Below are 21,459 nucleotides of genomic sequence, written 5' to 3'. Positions count from 1 at the left end.
AGAAAGTTGATTTAGTAACTTCTATGACTCATTACAGATACAGACTAAGAACTTAAGTGTTTTATTCTGTTATTTATTTATTGCATTTATTGTACATTTAGAATAGTGTTTTTGTGTTGTGGTTTAAATCTGCTCTTGGGTTGTCGTGCGTTGGATGTGTATACTAGTTTCAGTATTATTGTTTATCATCTATATTTACCTCAGAAATACATCATAGTTCAAAATTTTTTTATCGTGACAGGCCTAATTTATTGATTTGTTTTATTTATACCAGGAATACAACATTTTTGCTTTTGAAGTGTGATATATTGTAGAAGTATTGATGATAAATGATAATATTGAAACCAAACCATAAAAAATTTGAATTGTCCCCAAAAAATATTGTAAAGGTACAATATTGTACAATAAACAAAAGGCAAGCCTTAAGCAGTTAGTTTGTGTCTATAATGAGTCATAGAAATTATTTATTCAAATCAGAGAACAAAAAAAAAAAAAAAAAAAGTCCAGGTATTGACCTCCAAAAATTATTGTTCAATCTAACATATTGAACGATAAGTTGATGATAATTATCGTGACAGGCCTAACTATTTATATACCTCTGAGTTTGTTTTTTTGTTTTTTTTTACAATTTTGTAAATTTTCAGTGGTTTTGGGGGGGATAATTCCAATTTAGTTAATTTTGTTATTTAATTTATTGTGTCAGTTGCATAAATGACTTTCAGTATTAGGGATGGGATGAGACACAATTTCCATAATATGAAATGAGATGCAAGATTAGGTCCATGAGAACAAGACAAGACAAGATTTTGAAGTAATTTAAAATAAAATAATTGTGCGATTCCATTCCATTTCCATTATTTTTGTCCAATCTAGATGTAAACTAAATGGAAAAAAATCTCTCAAGAGATAATTATTCACATGTGTACACAGTCTTATGACAGTTTTATCTGACGAGATCTTGTAGCATGAGATCTTGTCCCATCCCTATTCAGTATCATCATTTATTGTCTATATCTTCTGAGAGTATGAATGGAATATTTGCATTCTCATTTCAGAAATCTGAGAATGCATTCATACTTTCCGTGAATGAAATGTACACCAACAGTCACATTTACAACACTTTATACTGGACAGGCTGCGGGCTTTAGGACCCTGCAGCATGAGCCTGGCCTCCCTCTCTTCCCCTTTTTGCAGAATCCAGACACTGTAGCGCAGGCACAGTCACTCAGCTGATGCTCAGTGCTCCCAAACCTATTTCCATACATCCTTGGGACTCAGCCCCTGCTCCTATAGAGACTTAGTGCTGCTTTATGGACTGCATTTATAGATCTACGACTAAACGAGGATACAAATAGGCATGGTTCAATTGGGATTTCAATAGGAGCATCACTACAAGACCTTGTCCCCGTAACCTACTGCTCTAGACACCACTAACAACATGTCTTTGACTAGAAGAACTGCCTCTAGTCGGGTAAGTTACTTTGCTAAAACAGTTTCTCATTTTATTCATTATATTTGTACATTTTAAAGCTCTGTAGTTCATATTTGTGTTGTATTTTGCATGTTGAATTGGCTGTGTTTGGATCTGATGCGTGGTCAGTATTGTTGTGATATTGAAATGTCTAGAGGTTTAAAAGGTGACTCGCGACAGCCTTGAAATAGTCTATTATCTTCAATACAGTGCGTGTCCCAAAGCACTTCCTGTTTCAAATCAGTCAATGAATCTAGTCCTGCTTTTTACTGGAAAGGATGACATCAGGGTGACTGGTTGCTATGGTTATGGTTGAGGAACATTTACTAATATGGAATACAATAGTTTAATATGATGCTTGATAATGCATGATTTGCTTTGCTTTATGAGGAGAAACTGATGGAGATTTGGTAAATATAGCACTAAATATAAGTAACACTGGTCATTAAGAGGCTATGGTGGCCCCTCAGAGACTTAAAACAAAACAACAACAAAAAACTGGTAATAGAAATGATACATTATGCATTTAGTATAATCATAACTTAGAAGTAACTAAAATTTTTGATCAGAAGAGCCAGTAATTTCATTTATTCTACAGACTTGTAGTAAATGAATATATGGATCACTTGTGCATACATAGTCTCAGTATAAACATGAAACTGTCTGACTGACCAAGTTCATAGGTCACCTCAGTCTAGACCAGAACTAAACCAGGTCTATATAGGACTAAACCAGACCTATAGTCAAAACTCCTCAACTCACGTAAACCAAGAACAAGCTTGCATGAGAACTAAACCAGGTTTACTAGTTTACTATAAAAACAGAAGCTTAAAGGTGCACTGCATAACATTTCTAGTGGAGGGTCCGCCACCTGCTTATCTCCATGGAAATGTTATTTCTTTTTCTCGAATGTTCCACAGTATAGACTAGACCTATCTATCACGAGGGACACAAGCAGGTCACAGTATTACACTACATTACTATTCAGATTTATGGACGTTCGCCTTTATTCCCAAAAGGAATTATTGTATTTTTGAGCAATAGAAACATCCATAATGAATAAATGGTAGATGGATATGTTTAATGTTATACCATGGAACATTCCAGGCAAAGCAATAACATCTCCATGGAGACAAGTAGGTAGCAGACCCTCCACCAGAAAAGTTGCGCAGTGTATCTTTAACTTAAACTGTGAAGCTTGGACCATAATTTTGGGAATATGAATTTGGCACTGGTTAATACTGCAATAAGTCTATATGGTTACAGTCTTTTATCAAACTTTTAATATTTTTAGTTTTTAGTCACTGACATAATATAAAATACATTAGATCATTGTCGTGTGGTTCTCTTTTGAGCTCTTTGTGTGGTGATAAAGAGTAGAGTGGCACTAAATAATTGATCTTGCCTTTTCCAGCACATGGGGACCAGATCAGGCTTAGAGTAATGTCTAAACTTCTCTTGTAAAAAGCTTTTTGGTATCAAATAAACTAGTTTTAATTACAGAAAAATGTCTGCTGCAGTTCCCTGTAGCGTAGTAAACAAAACTGTTGATCTCTGGAGATTGAATTTCAAATGAAGAATGGATTTTTGTTCATAAATCTTGCAAGTAAAACGTTTTATGAGACCAAAGCGTTTGCATGATTACAGCTATAAATTCAGATTATAGTCTTTGTATAATTTATGTCGGTTGAGAATTTGATGATAGAAACCAATGTAGTCATAATGAGGACTCAATTAGATTATATATATGTTATTTATTTATTAGGAAAAGTGCATAAAGACATCTGCAGCAACCATATCAGTAAATATGACATAATGTTGCTTTAGTGCTAGTTTCCATGGGGACAGTAGAAAGTTAAGGGCTTGTTAGCTCTGGGGTTTTTCATTGGTATTTACTCTATTTTCTTGCTTCTGTTTTTATTATTTGACCATCTGTAATGCGTTACATAATCAGACATCTTGTCACATTGCTACAGTGTACATAGTGTTACATGCTAAGATATTTTCTTCATGTTCTTTGTAATAAAATATATAAATAAATTAAATAAAACATAATCAACTGTCATGACATAGTTGTTAAATAATATCAAAATGTTAGATAAAAATATAGAATGTTTTATTTTTAATCAAAGAACTAATAAAACTCTGCAAAAATATCTGCTAAAAATGTTTAGGCAAAAAATGTGAGTGTGACTGAAAAACTGTTGGCTAAACCTAGCTATCTTGTGACTGTAATTTTATGTGTGTTTAACAGAACCAATCATCTCACATGTTGTAGCTCCAACTAGGTCAGCTCTTTATGGTCAGAGTGTGTTAAAAAAAGATAAGATTAAAGTCTAACTTGAGTGACACAGCTTCAGACAGAGCAGAGCCTACAGTTAGCATCACACCCCCAGGGAATGTTGATGACATCAGCTGCAAAGTGTCAATAGTTTGCATCTGATGATTGTTATCACCAATCTTGAAAAATCTTGAGTTTGTAGAGCTCATTTGTTGTACCTGCTCCTCTGTTGTGCTGAGTCACCATTGCTTCAAGACAGCCCTCTTTAATCTGGGTTATGAACAAAGATCTAATAACATTTCAGTACCATTTACCAAACACTTATAATTAATCCTAGATATGCACACACTGAAATTATGAAAGACCAACTGATTGTTGCTATTGGTTACAGGTCTATTGCTTGGTGAACTGAAGTGTGACTCAAAGTGGTTCATTTTGATTTTTGGCCTTGTATAATCCTGCAGGAGCAACAATCAATACCCATATTTAGTGCCATTGTAAAGTCGCAGTGCTGTTAAAGGTTCTATCAATATTTCATAACAAAGAAAAATAGGCTAACATGGAAGCCATAAAATTCTGCAGTAAAGTGTCTCTTACTGCTGGTAATAGCCATGCAGTATTTTCTGAGGTGTACTACAGTTAAGTTACAGCTTAAAGGGTACTTAAAGGTGCTTTGTGTAACTTTTCTGGTGGAGGGTCTATCAAATGCTTGTCTCCAGGGATGTTATTGGTTTGTCTGGAATGTTTCACGGTATGGTATTAAACCTTTCTATCTTCATGGGAACCAAACCAGACCAAGTTACAGGTCAAATCTGTGGAGGGGCAACCCTGCTCACAGTCAGAATACCTGTTTTTCTATAAAACCACCTATAATTGAATAAATGTCAGGTAGAACTGTTTAATTTCATACTGTGGAACCTTCCAGGCAGAGAAATGACATGTCCATAGAAACAAGCCAGTAACAGACCTTCCACCAGTGCACCTTTAAACCAATGGTGACGCAGCAGTTTATCAGGCAGAAATGTTACACAGTGCACCTTTACTTTAATGCGGCCAATAAAGTGTACCTTAACCTGACAACAGTTTGTAGAAATAAAAGATTGCCATTTCAGTACATGGGCCTAAAGCTTGTTAGAAAGTATTTAGAATATTTTTTTGTGCTATTGAAAATCCTTAGTCATGTTAATGTGGACATCTGCATTCTCCCTGTAAATCTCCCTTCTGTTCTTTTAATAATACATTTTGTTGTGTTGTTTCTTCTCCTATAGTTTCTTTTCTTGAGTTACCAGTACTTCCACCCACTTTTCAAAATAGGTCAGGTCCCTTTTGTTGCTGTGCTGTAATTTTAGAACACTTTGATATTGCCTTTTTGTCTGTCAGTACAAGGAAGTAGGAGTCAGTTTTGCATTTTTTTCAGCTTGAAAGTGCAAGTCTTTTTAACTTTTTTTCACCCTCTCATCTGTACAGACCACCAGCAGCGGCAGCAGCAGGATGAGTTCAGACGGAGGAGGGCGTCCGGTGAAGGTGGGGTCTGTGGTGGAGGTGATTGGGAAGGGCCAGCGTGGGACAGTGGCCTACATCGGCACCACCTCCTTCGCTTCGGGGAAATGGGTGGGGGTGATTCTGGATGAGCCCAAAGGGAAGAATGATGGCACTGTGCAGGGCAAGAGGTACTTCACCTGTGACGAGAACCAGGGCATATTCGTCAGGCAGTCTCAGGTAAAAACTCACTCAAACTTTCACACATGCTGGAACTGCTATTTTATGCTGAATTATTGATAGTTTGCAGCAACATCATGCTGGGGGTGTTTTGCTTATACTGTATCTGTATCTGATGGAATATTCAGCAGTTACCATGGAGCCACAATGCACACATTAGCAAATACTGACAAAAAGGTTTAGTTTGACAGTCTGAAAATTAAAAAAACAAAAAATGGATTTTAACGCATTTTCAGGAGTTTGTGATCAATACGAATGTTCACTGTTAACTGAAAAAACTTGAGTAACAAAGCTTCAGACAGAGCAGTACCTACAGTTAGCATCACATCCCCAGGCAATGTTGATGACAGCATCAATGAACTGTGCCTGAGTCATATTAGCATAATCTTTCAGGCCCCTAATGGGTGCTCTCACACCTATTAGCATACTGACTGTCACTAGTGTTTTGCTTATTTTGATTTAGGCCTGAGGATGGACTTGTAAATTATGTCTAAGCCCCCATTCCCATTCAAAGATAGATTGTCTTTCCTAACAAAAATTGCCTCTTTAACTCCTCTTTCAAACCACACGTGAATATGAGAGAGAGAGATTTGTGAGAGCTAAGAACTAGTCCTGTAGTTTGAAAATCAGGTAACACCTTCAATAACGTATTTAGTATTTTCATTAGTGTTTTATTCTTGATCTCTTCAATTGTTTTGTCACCCTAACTACTGCATTCTCTGATTTTTGGTGTTGTTTTTTTTTTCTTTGTCCTTGTAGTGTATAAGAGATAAGTCAAAAATAGAAATCATTATTCACTAGACAGTATGACATTGAGCAGTTTCATACAGTTTCCTTTGTTTCCATGCAGAATGTTCTATAAATAACAAGTAGAAATACAATGGCATCTGGTAATAATATCCTGGGAATCTATTCTTAAAGCTTTATCATTTTTCCCTTTCAGCTTGGGTATTTTTTCTTTTCTGTTTGTTTCTCAGATTCAGCTCGTTGACGATGGGGCTGACACCACTTCTCCAGAAACGCCGGAACCTGGAGTTGGAAAAGTCCCCAAACGAGGTAATGGCCAGTCAGTTGTGTCTTCAGTTACAAATAATAAAGCTGATCTTAAACTAGAAGAATCGGAATCTATTAGACTAAGTAAATAAAAGTGAATTACAGTGTTTCCTATTGGTTTTGTTAAAAGTACACTGTGTAACTTTTCTAGTGGAAGATCTTCTTCTCTCCATGGTGATGTTATTGCTTTGCCTGCGATGTTAAACAGTATGGCATTAAACAAATATATCTTGTATTTATTATTCATTCACCATTGTTTTTACTTCTCAGAACAACTGCAAAAACATGTATTACTGAGACTGGATCCACTTCTCCACAGATCTGACTTGAAACTTGGCTTGGTTATTTGGCCTGCTTGTCTCCATGGATATAGTTTAATTAAATGCCATACTGTACAACATTCCAAGAAAAAAACAACATGGAGTTAAGCAGAAAAGTTACAAAGTGCACCTTAAGGCTATGGTGGTGGCGCAGATGATTTTTATTTGAATCATTTCATATCATTCAAATGTACAGTATAAATGTCACTTTACTGCCTATGTTCGTTTTTCATTTATGGTCAGTGTAGTTTCTTTGATAAGTTTATGATTATATAATGAGCAAAAAAGTTTCGTTTTGCTTTATAGGGGGCTACCATACTCTGTTGTATTATTGGAAAATACTGAATAACATACTGTTATTTGATAATTGTTAAGTAGTTAAATTGTGATTTCAATACTTACAACACTATTGTGACATCCCTAGTCTCTCTATACCAATCACAATAAAATCTATATTCATACCAGAGAAAAAGTAATTTGTAAATACGTTAAACAGCATTTTTTAACAATCAAAAGTTTAAAATAAAGTGCTTTTATGTATTGTCCCTCCTTTGCAGTTCTTTAAGCAAACCAGACAAGATGAAGATAAAGCTTTATTTTTATTTTTCATTTGTTTTACAGAAATCATGGACCCATCCAAGTCCAGCAAAGTGGTGAGTGGTATTGTTGTTTTAACCAGATGAAGCTCCATATGAATACCTTCTATGATGACAACATGCGTTGGGCCACTAGAGGGCAGTCTTTCCTTTATAATAGCGTATACATTTGACCACATACAAATTCATTGAAATTATGGTGGTCAACTTTTTATTAGTTGAAATAAGTACAATTTTAGATGCTTTGCTGCTTTGCTGTAATGTCTGTCTGTATTGTCAGTATTTGTGGGCTTCCTCTTATTGATGCTATTTTGAGGAGTTTGGGCCAGTTAAGTGTTAGTGACTAAAATAATAGTTTGTTGTTAATTACTCTGGCAACAGTCATAATTATTAATTTCTCTTAAACCCTTAGATAGATTAACTTTAACCCCTTGAGCTCATAGCCAAACTGTTAACCCCCCACCGCTCCTTTTCCTCCAACTTGTCTTCACCTCCTGTCTCCTCCGATCACGCAGCGAGGACTCAAAGCCAAAAAGGTGCTGCATGTCTCCCACCTTGATACAATGCTAATGCTAATGACGCTAATGACGCAAATGACGCTAATGACGCTAACGATGCCCTGGTAACTGTGGTCACTGTTGCTAGGAATGGCCTCACTGCTGCATGGCAATTGGGCCGCATCTTTTGGTACTTCTTTTGCTATAACAAAGAGCAAGTAGATATACAGTAAAGAAAATATGCCACTGACATTATTATAGAGTGCAAAACTATATTTTTTTGTAAAATCTGTTGCTGTTTGTATTATTTTCTGTTCTGGTAGATTGTGAACCATAGCAAGGGTTCCTTATCCCAATGTTGTTGGGATATTGTTTTTTGTTTATATTTGGCCACTTCCTGTCACATGACCTCTGCTGCTTCACTGCTGCTTTGTCTCGCAGTCTTTGTATGTGTTGAAGCATGTCAGTGTCAATGTCTACTTGATTTTGGTAGCCATTTTAGTAACCCAGATCTGTTTTGTATTTGAAATTGTTTTGCTTTCCACATGTTGTTATTACATTATATTACAATGCACAAGTTAACTGCAATTGTAGAGAATGTAACAGTTAACAACTTTATACTCTTCTGATTTTTATTACAAATGTTTCTATAGCTGAGAAGAATAAGACTAGTAGTACCGTTATTACAGTGAAACTTGAATTTGGCATCTCAATACATTTTATAATGGCAATTACATGCCTGTTAGATTTTATGAATTATGTACAGACCTCTGCTGATTAGACCCTGGATGTTGATTACAATAACAATATAGGAGTCTGAAGAGAAGAGAGAGAGAGAGAGAGAGAGAGAGTGAGAGTGTAGAGTGACGGTTTTATCCCTGAAGACCTGTCCTCGTTCAAAAACAGTGAGTGCATTTTCTTTTAAATGAACTGGACAATAGAAAGTGTTCAAGAGTAGATACTATAACACAATAGTATCTATAACTATAACAAAAAATCACTCTGCAGTCTTAGGGCATGACATTTATGAATTTGTGTTTTTTGTGTAAGTTCGAGAGGTGGTCAGTTTTCTTCCTTGCACTGATCAATCACAATTTTATTAAAAACAAAAAAATGTCATGTGTTTATGTTCATATTGATTTTATGAACATAATAAATAGATTATATTTCTGTTGTTGTTTATTTATATCAACATTTACAGAAGCACCAATATGAGACGGTGGCAGTTAGGCATGTCACGATAGTTACTATACTGTGTAGTGTACTATACATTATTTTTTCTGCAATATGATAAGATTTGAGCTGTAAAAGGTTTAATTATGAACTAAAACTATAAACCAACTACTTAAGTGTTGCAATCTGCTGTTTATTTGTTGCAGCTTCACAATATTTTACATTATTGTAGATATAAAGTACTTTTTTATAGGGGATAATTATGCTTTATACTTTGGTTTGAATATTATCATTTATTGTCTATATTTACTTCAGCGATATTTTGCACTACATTCCCTCTGGCCTTTCTCCTCAGTTCATGTTGATCTTGTGGTCTGTAGCTCTCTCCTCGCCTGAGTCATTATCCAGAGATGAAGTTTCTTGTTTCTAAATGTCAGAGAGTGGTTGAACTGAAGTGAACTGTGCTCTACCTGCACTGTATAGATTTCCTGTCACCTCCATTTTCCTGATGCATGTCCTGTAATGACTGCTTTGGATTTAACCAGTGGTTAACTACACTAGGGAGGCATCAGTCCAGCTTTTTTAGTTCCTATACCAATTCTGATACTATAGCTTTAAGTATCTGCCGATTCCCAATGTCAGTCGATACCTGTGCAGAGAATGGAAACAACATTTATTTCCTTAAAACTAAACTAAAATAAAACTGAATCATAGTAAATAGTAGTTTAGAATTTCTTTAAAAATGTGAATTTGGTCTTTCAAAAATTGTTACTAAAAATTTAAATTTTAGTAGTTGTACAAAAAAAATAAAATCTTTGTAAATTGTTAATGAAATAAAAACTGCCAGAAAAAGAACAGAAAACCTAAAAACAACAAATGTTATAAAAAAATTTAATTTCAGCAACATCAAAAACATTACAGGCTTGCTATAGTTATAGTTGAAAATGAGACATCACAATATGCCTACCTATATAAAAAAAGGATTAATAGTAATAACACAAAATCAAAACACAAAGTTGTCTGTATCACTATGCGACTATTCTAGGAACTCGGAGACTGTGAACTTTATTGTCCCAAACATATAATATTTTGGGGCAAACAATTTATGTCTTATGTACATTTTATGACAAATCAAATCTATCATGACACAATATTGAAGTACATAGCTGTTTCTCATGCAAAATAGTGCTCATGGTGAGTGGACATTGTAATTTGTAAAACCATAGAGTGGATAAAAGTGTGATTGTCTGAAAGCTTTACAGTAAGAGTAATGAGATTGAGTTGAGTGAATGGTTCCAGGGCAGTAACTGTACTTCCCTTTGTGCTGAGGGAGTGGCTGCAGGCTCCTGACCTCCTCCTGTGTCTGGGATTGGAACACTGCAATATGATCTATCTCCACACAATGCCCCAATCTCTGTGTATCACTATAGTCTGCATGATCACTAAAGTAACATTTAGCTCAGTTAGAAATTGCCTTAAAGCTCCTGATGTGATCATTAATTAGACATAGGAGTGTAGCATGGGTACATTGGGTGGTCTTAATGGAAAATATATATAATTGTTTAATAATCAAGCCTAAATCGAACCACATCCACATGCACTATGTTTTTTTGTTTTTGTAACCTGTGAAAAAGTGTATATTTGTAGCTATTTTAGGCCTGTTTTTATATATACAGTCTAATTTGAATTCATTTGATCAGCAATATTTTAACTTTTAACACACAAAACCTCCTGGATATTGAACAATGAAGACTCAACTGAAGCTTAAAAATAATTTGAGAAATATTGTTGAATTTGTACCTTTTAAAGATATTGTGGGCCTGTCTATCTAGTATTTTGTAGGATTTTCTTAAGAGCGTTAAAAAGACTTTCCTTTGGTGAATGCCAGCTCCCTGCTCTTTTGTTTTTGTCATTGAGATTTACCCACTGGCCCGGCGACTGCCGTTGTTATGGAGACAGCAGCGACTTGCATCATCACCTCTGTTTCCTCAGAGCATCCCAACATCCCCACCCATCTTTCTCTCTCTCTGTCTCTCGCCACTCCTCCCCTCTCTCCCTAGTCCTACCCATCTGTCTCTCTCTCATTTTTTCTCATTCTCTCTCCATTCTTCCCCTCCCTCTCCACTATCCCCCCTTCTCTCCCTCTCTCTGTCTTACCTCCCCTCTGTCTCCCCTCACTCTTGCCCCACTCCTCTCTTCAGTCTTCCCTTCTCTCTCCCTTCCCTCACTTTCTCCCCCTCTTTTTCTTCCCTCATACCTTCCCTCTATCTCCCCTCACCCTCGCTCGTCAGTCTTCCTCTGTCTCTACTCTATTTTTCCTTTCTCTCTCCATCTCGGTCCCCCCATTTTCTTTTTCCCCCTCCTCTGCCTCTCTCTCTCTGCACCCCTCCCCTCTATCTATCTTCCTTCCTCTCTCCCTATCCATCTTTCTCATTCTCTCTCCACTCCGTTCCATCCCTCCCTCCCTTTCTCTCTCCGTCTCTCTGTCTGCTGCCTCCGTCTACGGGAGGAGGTCGCTCAGTGATGTAATGCAGCCTCCATAGGGCATAGCTTCGTCTGACAAATCACAAACGAGCACAGCACAGGAGAGAGGAGAAAGGGAGGAGGGAGGGAGGATGACTAGAAGCTCTTAGCAGCGACACATAGCAAAACGAAAGAATATTATGTGACGAACGGATCTCATAAAGGAATACTCGGAGAGGGGCGAAAGAAGGAAGACATCTCTTACTATTTGCAGGAATTTTATAATGTCTGCTTGAGCTGGGGACATCTGTGGATCTGTACCTGATTCACGTCTTTTATTTCAAATTTCATACCTTGTTCTTGTGTGTCCTCTTCTCCTCTTTGCAAATATGATGAGACAGACAGCTGCACCCAGGAAGGTACAACATTGCTATTATAAGTGTATGCATTTGCTGTTGTACATTTAATTTGGCTGGCAGAGGTCATTGCAATTCCCCATTCTTCATTTATTGTTTTGGTGATTTTGATGGGAGTTGCCTCTCGAACTGTTGAGCGTTTTTGTCATACTTCTTGTTTTTAACTCAGAAGTTGTTTTATATTTTGCAGTGTCTTTTTCTGTTGAACCAAAATGCCTCAGATTTTTTATTCATACTATATATTTTTTCTGAATTACAGCCAAAATTTCTGCTTGTCTAGTTTTATCCTTTCTCCAAGTTACTTTATTTAAAGGGTCCATATTATGCTACTTTCTGATCTGTTAACATGTTGTTTCTTCATCAAAAACAGACTTGGAGTTGTGTTTTTTTAAATTCACACATGTTTAACACACAAAGCCTGTATAATTAGGCTAAGTTCTTCTCTTAAACTGAAAACACTCTGTTCCACCTTGTGATGTCATGTGGTAATACAGGAAGTGCTCCACTGTGTTTTTATTCCATACACTTTCACAGGAATCATTTGGATAATTTCAGCTCTGGAATTGCCAGTCTCCACTGTGCTAAAATTAAAAGGGATGATAACTACCACTATATGACATCACAAGGTGGAACAGGTGGAACAAAAGAGCATTTTGATAAATAATAAAGCGTTACTCAAACATGTGTGAATGAAACAAAACACAACTCCTGGTCTGTTTTTAATGAGGTAACAACATTCTAACATGGCTTAAAGCTCACAAAAGTCTACTTTGGGTAATATAGGACCTTTAAGTTGTTTTATATTTTGCCATTTGCTTTATGTTACATCAATCATCAAGCAATCCGGTGTTTGCTAAAAGTATATGCATTTGTATTCATAACTGTTTTATTGTATTGTTGTATTATATTAAAATTACCTGACAATGTGATTATAGTACAGCCTGTTCTATTTAAACTGCATCTCAATATGGCTTAAGAGGCTTGGCTAGTTGAACTGTAAGCTACAAACAAGCTAATTTCAGCTCAATGTAATCTAATAAGGAAATGTACAGGGCTCTCTGCTTGAATTATAGGGATGCTAGCTGTTAGCGATAGTGAGATGCTCAGTGTTTTGACTCTTCTGGCATTTGGGTTACATGTAGCAGAAATGACAGGGAAGAGTGTATGGAAGCATGGGTGTAATAACATTTGACATTAATATATTCACCCCACATACCAGCTCTGTTACCAAAACCTGCCCACACTATTTCATACAATCATTGCTGCAGATTTGAGTAGATAAAAATGCTAGAGGTATTATGAAGAGAGTCATGTTAATTGTGCTTTTGCTAATATTATTTATCACTAATTTGTGTGTGTGTTTAGAATATACCCATGTATAACCCATAAAAAGATGCAATTTTTCATACAAAATCAGTTAATTCTAAAGTACAAAAAATAGTAAAATTGAGAACTGAAATTTGTACTTTTGGACAAATTTGGTCTTTTAAGGTATAAAACTCAATATCCCAATTTATATCCCTATTAATAAATGTATTATTTATTAAAAAAATGTCCAGTGCTTTGAATTGATATCATGTTGTCAAGTCAAAGTTAATATCAATTGTATTTAATACATTCAAATGCAATTTCACCTGTTCAGCTGTAAGCCTCTGACAACAATGTTAAGTCTATGAGGCCAGCCCACACAATGGACTCCTACAGTTCTCAGTGACAGCTCCATAGTCCACATTGTTTTTCAGGGGCGGGTCACATGGAAAATGGAACCAACTGTACAAAGGACCTATTACTGACTTAAATATGTTTTCCAACCTACAAATTCTCAAATACTACAGTTATAACAGCTTAAATCAACCTCTTTGAGCCATTTTTTCTTTCCTTGACTGTGTTTTTATTTAAACTTTCTCTAATCTTGCTTGTTTGTTTCTCTTCCTTCTTTTATTCTGATGACCTCTGACCTTTCCTTCTGCTCAGACTGCGACCCGAAAGCCAAAGGTGAGCCTCGCTAAAACTCATCCAGGACATTTCAAACTTCTTCCCTTTTTCATGCATTTGTGTTTTTGCCTATTTTCTACTCTTAAACAACAGAATATTACTTCTCATTTGTGATGGGATTATCTTGGTTTGGGATATTTTTAGCTAACATTAATAGTACATATATCTTATCTCGTTATACTCTTTTGGGAACTGTGGTGACTTTGTGTGAAATAACATTTAATTGGTATACACTGAGTATTGAGTATTGTGGCCTTTAAAGGTGCACTGTGTAACATTTCTAGTGGAAGGTCTGCTACCTGCTTGTGCCCATGGAAATGTTATTGCTTTGTCTAGAATGTTCCGCAGTACAGATTAAACCTTTGTAACATGCTACATTACAAGAAGGAATTATTGTATTTAATGTCATACCATGGAACATTCCAGGGAAAGAAATAACATCTTCATGGAGACAAGAAGGTAGCAGACCCTCCACTAGAAGAATTACACAGTGCATCTTTAAAGCTGGGGTACATATTTTTCATTGCATAGAAGGAGGAACTCGTCTGTAGCTCTCACAAACCCTTTAAGTATCATTAATATCCACATAATACATTCATTTTAGTATTTAATGCTTACCTATGAGTTGACATGAAAAAAATGAAAACTTTATTATTAGCTATAAATAGGGCACAATGATCTCATTTTGTTTCAAATTTCTGAGTTTACTTTTTGGGAGGAAAACACTAAATTTACTTATTTGCAAAAAAGGTGGGTACCTTAGCTTTAATAGGGAAGTATCTATCTGGGAAGCAGATTGCAATTCAGTGTGACTTCAGCCTTATGTACGGAACTAACCTTGTCACTAACCAGTATTTATTTACAGTAAAAATAAATAAAAGTTCAGACAGGATTTTGTATAAATACTTTCCACTAATAACAATTGTATGTAATTTAGGGTGCGTTCATACTGGCGCATAAACCATCTGAAAACTGGGACTAAATCTGAAACTAATCCTGGACTAGAACAGGACTAATCCAAGACTAGACATGAACCAAACCAAGTCTACATCAGGACTAAACTGGGCTCAAGCCAGAACCAAATAATGACAACTGTGATGTCACCCATAGCGTTTGGCTCCAGGCAAATAATGCTGTGAACGCACCCTTGCTCATGATTGGATAACAATTCTTTTATCATTATTATTTTAAATGTACTCACTGTATTGCCAGAATTAACTTGTATTACTCATCTGGTACCCCTCGCTCTATCACAGCAGCCCAGTCGTCCGGCTGGCTCCATGGGTAAAGGCGCTGCGTCAGGCTCGGCCTCTGCGTCGGCCGGGGAGATGAGCAGCAGTGAGGCCAGTACACCTGCCCAAACGCCCCTCGCTGCTCCTGTCATCCCCACCCTCCACTCCCCCGGGAACCCCCCAGCTCCTGTGCCCAGCAAGGTCAGTATCACAGCAACACAGAAGAAATAAAGAGGTGTTATTGTAAGGTAGATCATGAACAATGCTGAGATGGTGGGCTAGAATACTAATGGAAAAATACTGTGCTTAAGTTACAATATGAAACCTTTCTGGTGGGGGGTTCGCTCCGCCATGGAAACATATCGCTTTTTCTAGAATGTACCATAGTATATTAAAATTAACTTACATTTATCCACCTGGAATGAAGATAAATGAGTCTATTGCTGTAATATAGAACATTTCAGTCATGGAGAGGACCAGGTAGCAAACCATCCACCAGAAAAGTTCCATAGTGCCTCTTTAATTTTACTGTAATTTCTTCTGCATATTGGTGCAAATTCCTGGCAGTGAGTCGAGGTATACCTCCATTTCACTACAGCTTCACTGTATTATAATCACATAATGGATTTGACTGTTGGATTTCCAAGCCAGACCTTTTAAAAATACTGGAGATTTGCCCATTATTCAAACATGTGACATTAACTACATGTATACAGAAGTGTCTTGTCTGATGACACAGCAGTACTGCAAAGAGGATGATATGTAATGATCTTCTGGACCACATAAAATAATAATAAGTCAATCTGTTCACGGTAGATTGTTGGACAGGTTCTGGTTAAATCAGGAAGGGCCTCTAGCATTTATGGTGAATTAAACATGTGAAATAATAATTTGGTTTATACTTATGGAGATGAATGGAGGCAAATGATTCACCATGGCAATCCCAAAATGAAAGGAGGAAGAATAAAAAAAAAATGCTTATGTGAATAAATAAATCTGATTTGACGTCTCACACCTCATCTGTGAAAAGCTCTGGAAATATGCAAAGCTGTCAGGAGGAATTTAAGCAGAAATGGCTTGAGGTGTAACCCACCAAACAGGACATATTACACTATTTTCTGATCTATGTTATAATGCTGTTTCCTCATCAAAAACATTTCATTTCAGCTCTGGAATTGCAAATCTCTGAATTGAACTAAAGGTAAAAAGTAACCAGTAACTGGAAAATGTACTCAGAGTAATAGTAAAAGGTATGTTTTTGCTCACAAGAGTCAATTTTGTGTAATGTAGGACCTTTAAATAACAAATTAAAAACAGGAAGTGGACTTTTTTAGTATTGTATCGCATTGTTTCAAATTAAAGCTCCTTAATAAAGTGGCCGCTGTGTGGTTTTATTTTTCCCATCAGGAGGAGGTCGTCATGGAAACGCAGGTGCAGTTCTTGATAGAGAAGTGTTGAAATGTCTCTTGTTTTCACATTAACACTTGGGGAGGTGTGCAGTGTGCTGTGGTTTAATTGGTTTGAGAGTGCTCTGTGTTTAAAAGCATGAATAATGAAGGAGGGGGATGCAACAGAGTGAAGTGAGTTTACTGGAAAATATGTGGTCTTTGAAATAAAAAAACAAAAAACATTTCTATTAACTTGAAGTGAGTTGGTCTTGCAATGGACACACTTTTACATGCTATGGGCCTGTTCGTTTTGAATTTTCTGGGCGCTTCGTTAAATAAGTTCTCAAGCATTTGTTTAGGAGTCCGGACTGTGACATGAACAATATTATTGAGTATTGTTACTTCAAAATAATACTACTTACAATTAGCGATAAATTGATGTAACGGTTGGCCACAAGATCGGGCTGATATTTGCACCTTTTTAGCATATTGGCTATCGATCTTAAATCTCCGGCATAAATCCATATTTTATTTTGACTGACCTGCTGCCTAGAGAATACAAATAGAGCCTAGCATGTGACCCAACCCCTAAGCTAATATGGGTCAAATGCAGAGGACAAATTTATCTTCGGTGACATTTAAGTGTACCGTAATCTTAACACAAATTTCAGTGCTGCATGTTTTTACTGAAGTACTACTATTTTGAAGTAACAGTTCTCTGATAGTACGTTTGCAATAATCTAATACTTTTAATTTGTCTGTTTTATCTTAACATTTTTTGTGAATTTTAGGAGGAGGAGGCTTTACGAGCTCAGGTGAAGGACCTTGAGGAGAAACTGGAGACTCTGAAAATGAAACGGACTGAAGATAAGGCCAAACTGAAGGAGCTGGAAAAACACAAGATCCAACTGGAGCAGCTGCAGGAATGGAGGAGCAAGATGCAGGAACAACAGGCTGAGCTACAGAAGCAACTCAAGGAGGCCAAGAAAGTCAGTTTTATTTATTTATTGATTTATTTATTTGAAAAGCACATTAAAGGCTCATTGCATAACTTTTCCGGTGGAAGTCCGTCACCTGCTTATCTTCATGAAGATGTTATTGCTTTGTCTAGAATGTTCCACGGTATAGATTAAGCCTCTCTACCTCAAGGGAGACAACTATAGGCTACATTATAGGTCAGATCTGTAGAGAGGCAACCCTATTTACACAAGGAATTATTGTGTTTTTGAGCAATAGAAACACCTGAAATGAATAAATGCTCTATAGATGTGTTTAATGTCATAACGTGGAATGTTCCAGGCAAAGCAATGACATCTCTATGGAGACAAGCGTGTGATGGACCCACCACCAGAAAAGTTATGTAGTGGACCTTTAATTAATATCAAACAGTTTCAATGTGCCAAACTTAGCATTGAACATGGCATGATAAATAATTAACCTCAGTGCAGAAATTCAGAAGGGACCATATCTAATCTCACCACTAGAGGGCCACATAGCAACTCCATTGTTAAGATAAAGCTTGTTATTTCTTTTTGTCGCTCAGACATTTCCAGTGACTTCCCTTCATGACATTTTTAGACATTTTAGACATAGTTAAATAAAAATGTTATATAACAAAAGATGAAGACAAGACAACAACAAAGAACCAGCTAAAAGCAAGAATGTGTGTGCATGCAGCCATGTAGGCTATGGCTTTCAGATAAAATTAGGAACGTCTCACTGATAAAATAAACATTATATTTGTCATATTTGCCCGTATGTATTTGTAGGAGGCAAAGGAAGCTCAGGAAGCTAAGGAGCGTTACATGGAGGAGATGTCGGATACAGCGGACGCAATCGAAATGGCGACTCTGGACAAAGAGATGGCGGAGGAGAGGGCGGAGTCTCTGCAATTGGAGGTGGACTCACTCAAAGAGAGGGTGGATGAACTCACCATGGACCTGGAGATACTCAAACATGAGATCGAGGAGAAGGGTGAGGGCAAAACAGAAGGAAGTCACTCAAACTCTCATGAGGTCAGATAAGTCAAGGTTTCTTATTCCTGTGGAGGTAAATGTGGGATTTAAATGTTTTAGTTGCTCCCATATGCTGTAGAAAGAAGTGGACTAAGGAAGTGTAACGTCACCCATAGCGTTTAGCTCCAGTCAAATGAAGTTCATGATGCTAACAGTTATAGGGGTGAATTTGGAGACAAGTTCCATATTGGGAATAGGATTTTATTTAGGGACAAAATAGAAAGGATCTTATAGATCAAACATTTAAAGACCAAAATGACTGAGAGAAGGGTGACAGTTTTTTAAAGTAAAGTCGATGAAGCCGGAAACGTGCCCGTAAACACGTTATGTATTGATTGTTTCAGGTTCAGATGGGGCTGCGTCCAGTTATCACGTCAAACAGCTGGAAGAACAGAACGGGAGACTCAAGGAGGCTCTAGTCAGGTGAGTGTAAATATAACAAGACTATTCCTAAGCTTGAATCTTTCTTAATAAACTTTAATTAAGTCTTTATTCATGCAAATAAAAGGCCCACAAATCCTGCATATTATGGCGTTTGTCTCTCAAACAGAAAACATTCTGTTCCACCTTGTGATGTCATGTGGTAATATGGGAAGTGCTCTACTGTGTTTTTAAACTCCATACACCTTCACTGGAATCATTTGGATGGTTTCAGTCCTGGTATTGCCAATTTTGACAAAAGGTAAACAGTAGCTGTTAATTTAAAAACTACTGCTTCATAACATCACAAGGTGGAACAGAGCATTTTGAACTTTGGAGATATAGACAGCCTAATAATGCAGGTGTAAATGTGTGTGAATGGAAAAAAAACAGTACTCTAGGTATATTTTTGATGAGGTAACAACATTATAATATGGCTTAAAGTTCACAAAAATCCATTTTGTGTAATATAGGAGCATAGTTATTATAAAGTGATTTCCATTGGGTGAGTTGGTCTCTTACCACTATTATATATGTGAAAATAGACTTTAAATGTTAGACTGAGATTAAATTAAAATGGTTAAATAACAAAAAAAACCAAACATGTCTTTAGGATGCGTGACTTATCAGCATCAGAGAAACAGGAGCATGTGAAGTTACAGAAGCAGATGGAGAAGAAGAATGTGGAGTTGGATGCTCTGAGAGGACAGAAGGAGAAACTACAGGAGGAGGTGGCAGCAGCTGAGAAGACCATCGACGAGCTGAAGGAGCAGGTCTGTGTAAATAAATTAATGAGTAAATACATAGATGCATAAATACATAAAGAAATACATAAATCATTCAATCGACAAGCTTAAAGAGCAGGTCTGTTGAGCATATGGGAGATATCGACCTGTCCTGTCCTGAGTGGACAAAACATGTTTTATCTTAATCATTTTATGATACTGAAATAACTGAAAAAGACTATTATGCAGGAAAAAAATAGAAAAAGGCCAGACATATTACACATGCATATAGTGTGTAATATGTCAGGCCTTTTTAAATTAATGAATAAATAAATACATACATAAATCAATGAGCTGAAGGAGCAGGTCTGTGGAGCACAAGGGAGAGCCCTAGAGTGGACAATAGCACGGTCGAACTTTGTCATTTTATTTTATTTATATTGAAGTAACTTGTACAAAATATTGACATTTATTGAAAAAGATGAGTAGTTAAATGTAGAGATTCACTGACCTGATACTGGTATCTGATATGGCACAGATACAGGTGTATTTGTGGTTTCATTTCTGTCTTATTTTATTTTTGTATGAATATGAAATAAATGCTGTTTTCAGTCTCTGCCCTGGTATTGGTTAAAATCAGCAGATTCTTAAAGCTATAGTATTGGAATCGGTATCAGAATTGAAAAGGGTGGATCATGCATCAAATTAAAATTCAACATCATGCATTTAATTAAAATTCAGTACTAACTCATCGGCAACTTTGTTTGCACACCCTGTGTGTTGAGATCAGTGTAGTTACATTTTTGCTGTACCCTCTTTCCGCTTAAGTGTTAAATAAAGCTTTATGCATATGTTTTTCATGCATATTTTAGCAAATGGTTGAGTCAAACAAAATATCACCCCCTGCTGGAGATTTAAGGCCGATAGCCGATATGCTAAAAAGTGCAAATATCGTTCCTCTATAATATTGTTATCTCTGTATTCTAGTTACATGGCTTATTTCTGGCCATGCAAATGTACTGACTGCAATGATCCACTCTTGAGTACTTCTCTGTTGGAGCTGATGCGGTAGAGCCACTGCAGAGACATAAATCACTGTGTGGGCCACTGCAATCAATACACATTTTAGGTTTGAGTGAGTTTTTTGTCGTGCCCAAAACGATACAAGAGAGTTTTAAAGCTTTTCTGACTCATAAAGTGCAATATAAGACAGTTTTTTCTTCATTATTAGCTCTTATTTCTCAGAGGATGGACAGTAAAGGTCGCCTCTAAAACACAATAATCCTATATTATGCCTCTATTGGTTGACCTGCAGTTCCTGTCCCTTATAGCATTGGGATGCACCTATCCAGCTTTTTATGTTTCGATACCAGTGTTGATACGTTGGCTTTAAAGGTGGTGGAGATGCTATTGCTTTTCCTTGAATGCTCCATGGTATGGTATGACATTAATCATATCCATCTAGCATTTATTCATTACAGGTGTTTCTGTTGTTAAAATATTATTCTTTCTTCAGGTAATTCTTTTTATGAATAATGGCGACTCTCCACAGATCTGAATTGTAATGTAGTGCTGTACCCTGGCTGTCTTCCTTGTGATAGATTGATTTAATCTATACTGTAGAACATTCTAGACAAAGCAATGGAGACAAGTGGGTGGCGGACCCTCCATTAAAAATTTTATGTGGTGCACCTT

The 21,459-nt window shown here is 36.6% G+C and overlaps 1 protein-coding gene across 1 annotated transcript in view; it reads left to right on the top strand.

Annotated features, from left to right (window-relative positions):
* The first annotated feature begins 1,434 nt into the window (after positions 1-1,434).
* The window catches only part of LOC110157511 (dynactin subunit 1), a 30,301-nt gene continuing 10,276 nt past the window's right edge, over positions 1,435-21,459 (top strand). The window contains exons 1-11 of the mRNA XM_055157350.1: positions 1,435-1,471; positions 5,220-5,471; positions 6,449-6,527; positions 7,466-7,497; positions 7,956-7,976; positions 13,964-13,984; positions 15,244-15,417; positions 17,396-17,593; positions 18,374-18,578; positions 18,964-19,042; positions 19,653-19,812. Of these exons, the coding sequence (XP_055013325.1) occupies positions 1,439-1,471; positions 5,220-5,471; positions 6,449-6,527; positions 7,466-7,497; positions 7,956-7,976; positions 13,964-13,984; positions 15,244-15,417; positions 17,396-17,593; positions 18,374-18,578; positions 18,964-19,042; positions 19,653-19,812 (1,254 nt within the window). The 5' untranslated portion in view covers positions 1,435-1,438. The remainder of the gene's footprint in view (positions 1,472-5,219; positions 5,472-6,448; positions 6,528-7,465; positions 7,498-7,955; positions 7,977-13,963; positions 13,985-15,243; positions 15,418-17,395; positions 17,594-18,373; positions 18,579-18,963; positions 19,043-19,652; positions 19,813-21,459) is intronic.

The sequence above is a fragment of the Boleophthalmus pectinirostris genome, unplaced genomic scaffold, assembly GCF_026225935.1.
Source record: "Boleophthalmus pectinirostris isolate CB_2022bp ecotype Guang Dong unplaced genomic scaffold, ASM2622593v1 HiC_scaffold_10, whole genome shotgun sequence".
Lineage (NCBI taxonomy): Eukaryota > Metazoa > Chordata > Actinopteri > Gobiiformes > Gobiidae > Boleophthalmus > Boleophthalmus pectinirostris.
The sequence above is the reverse complement of the archived record's forward strand: the minus strand, read 5'-3'. Positions and strand labels throughout refer to the sequence as shown.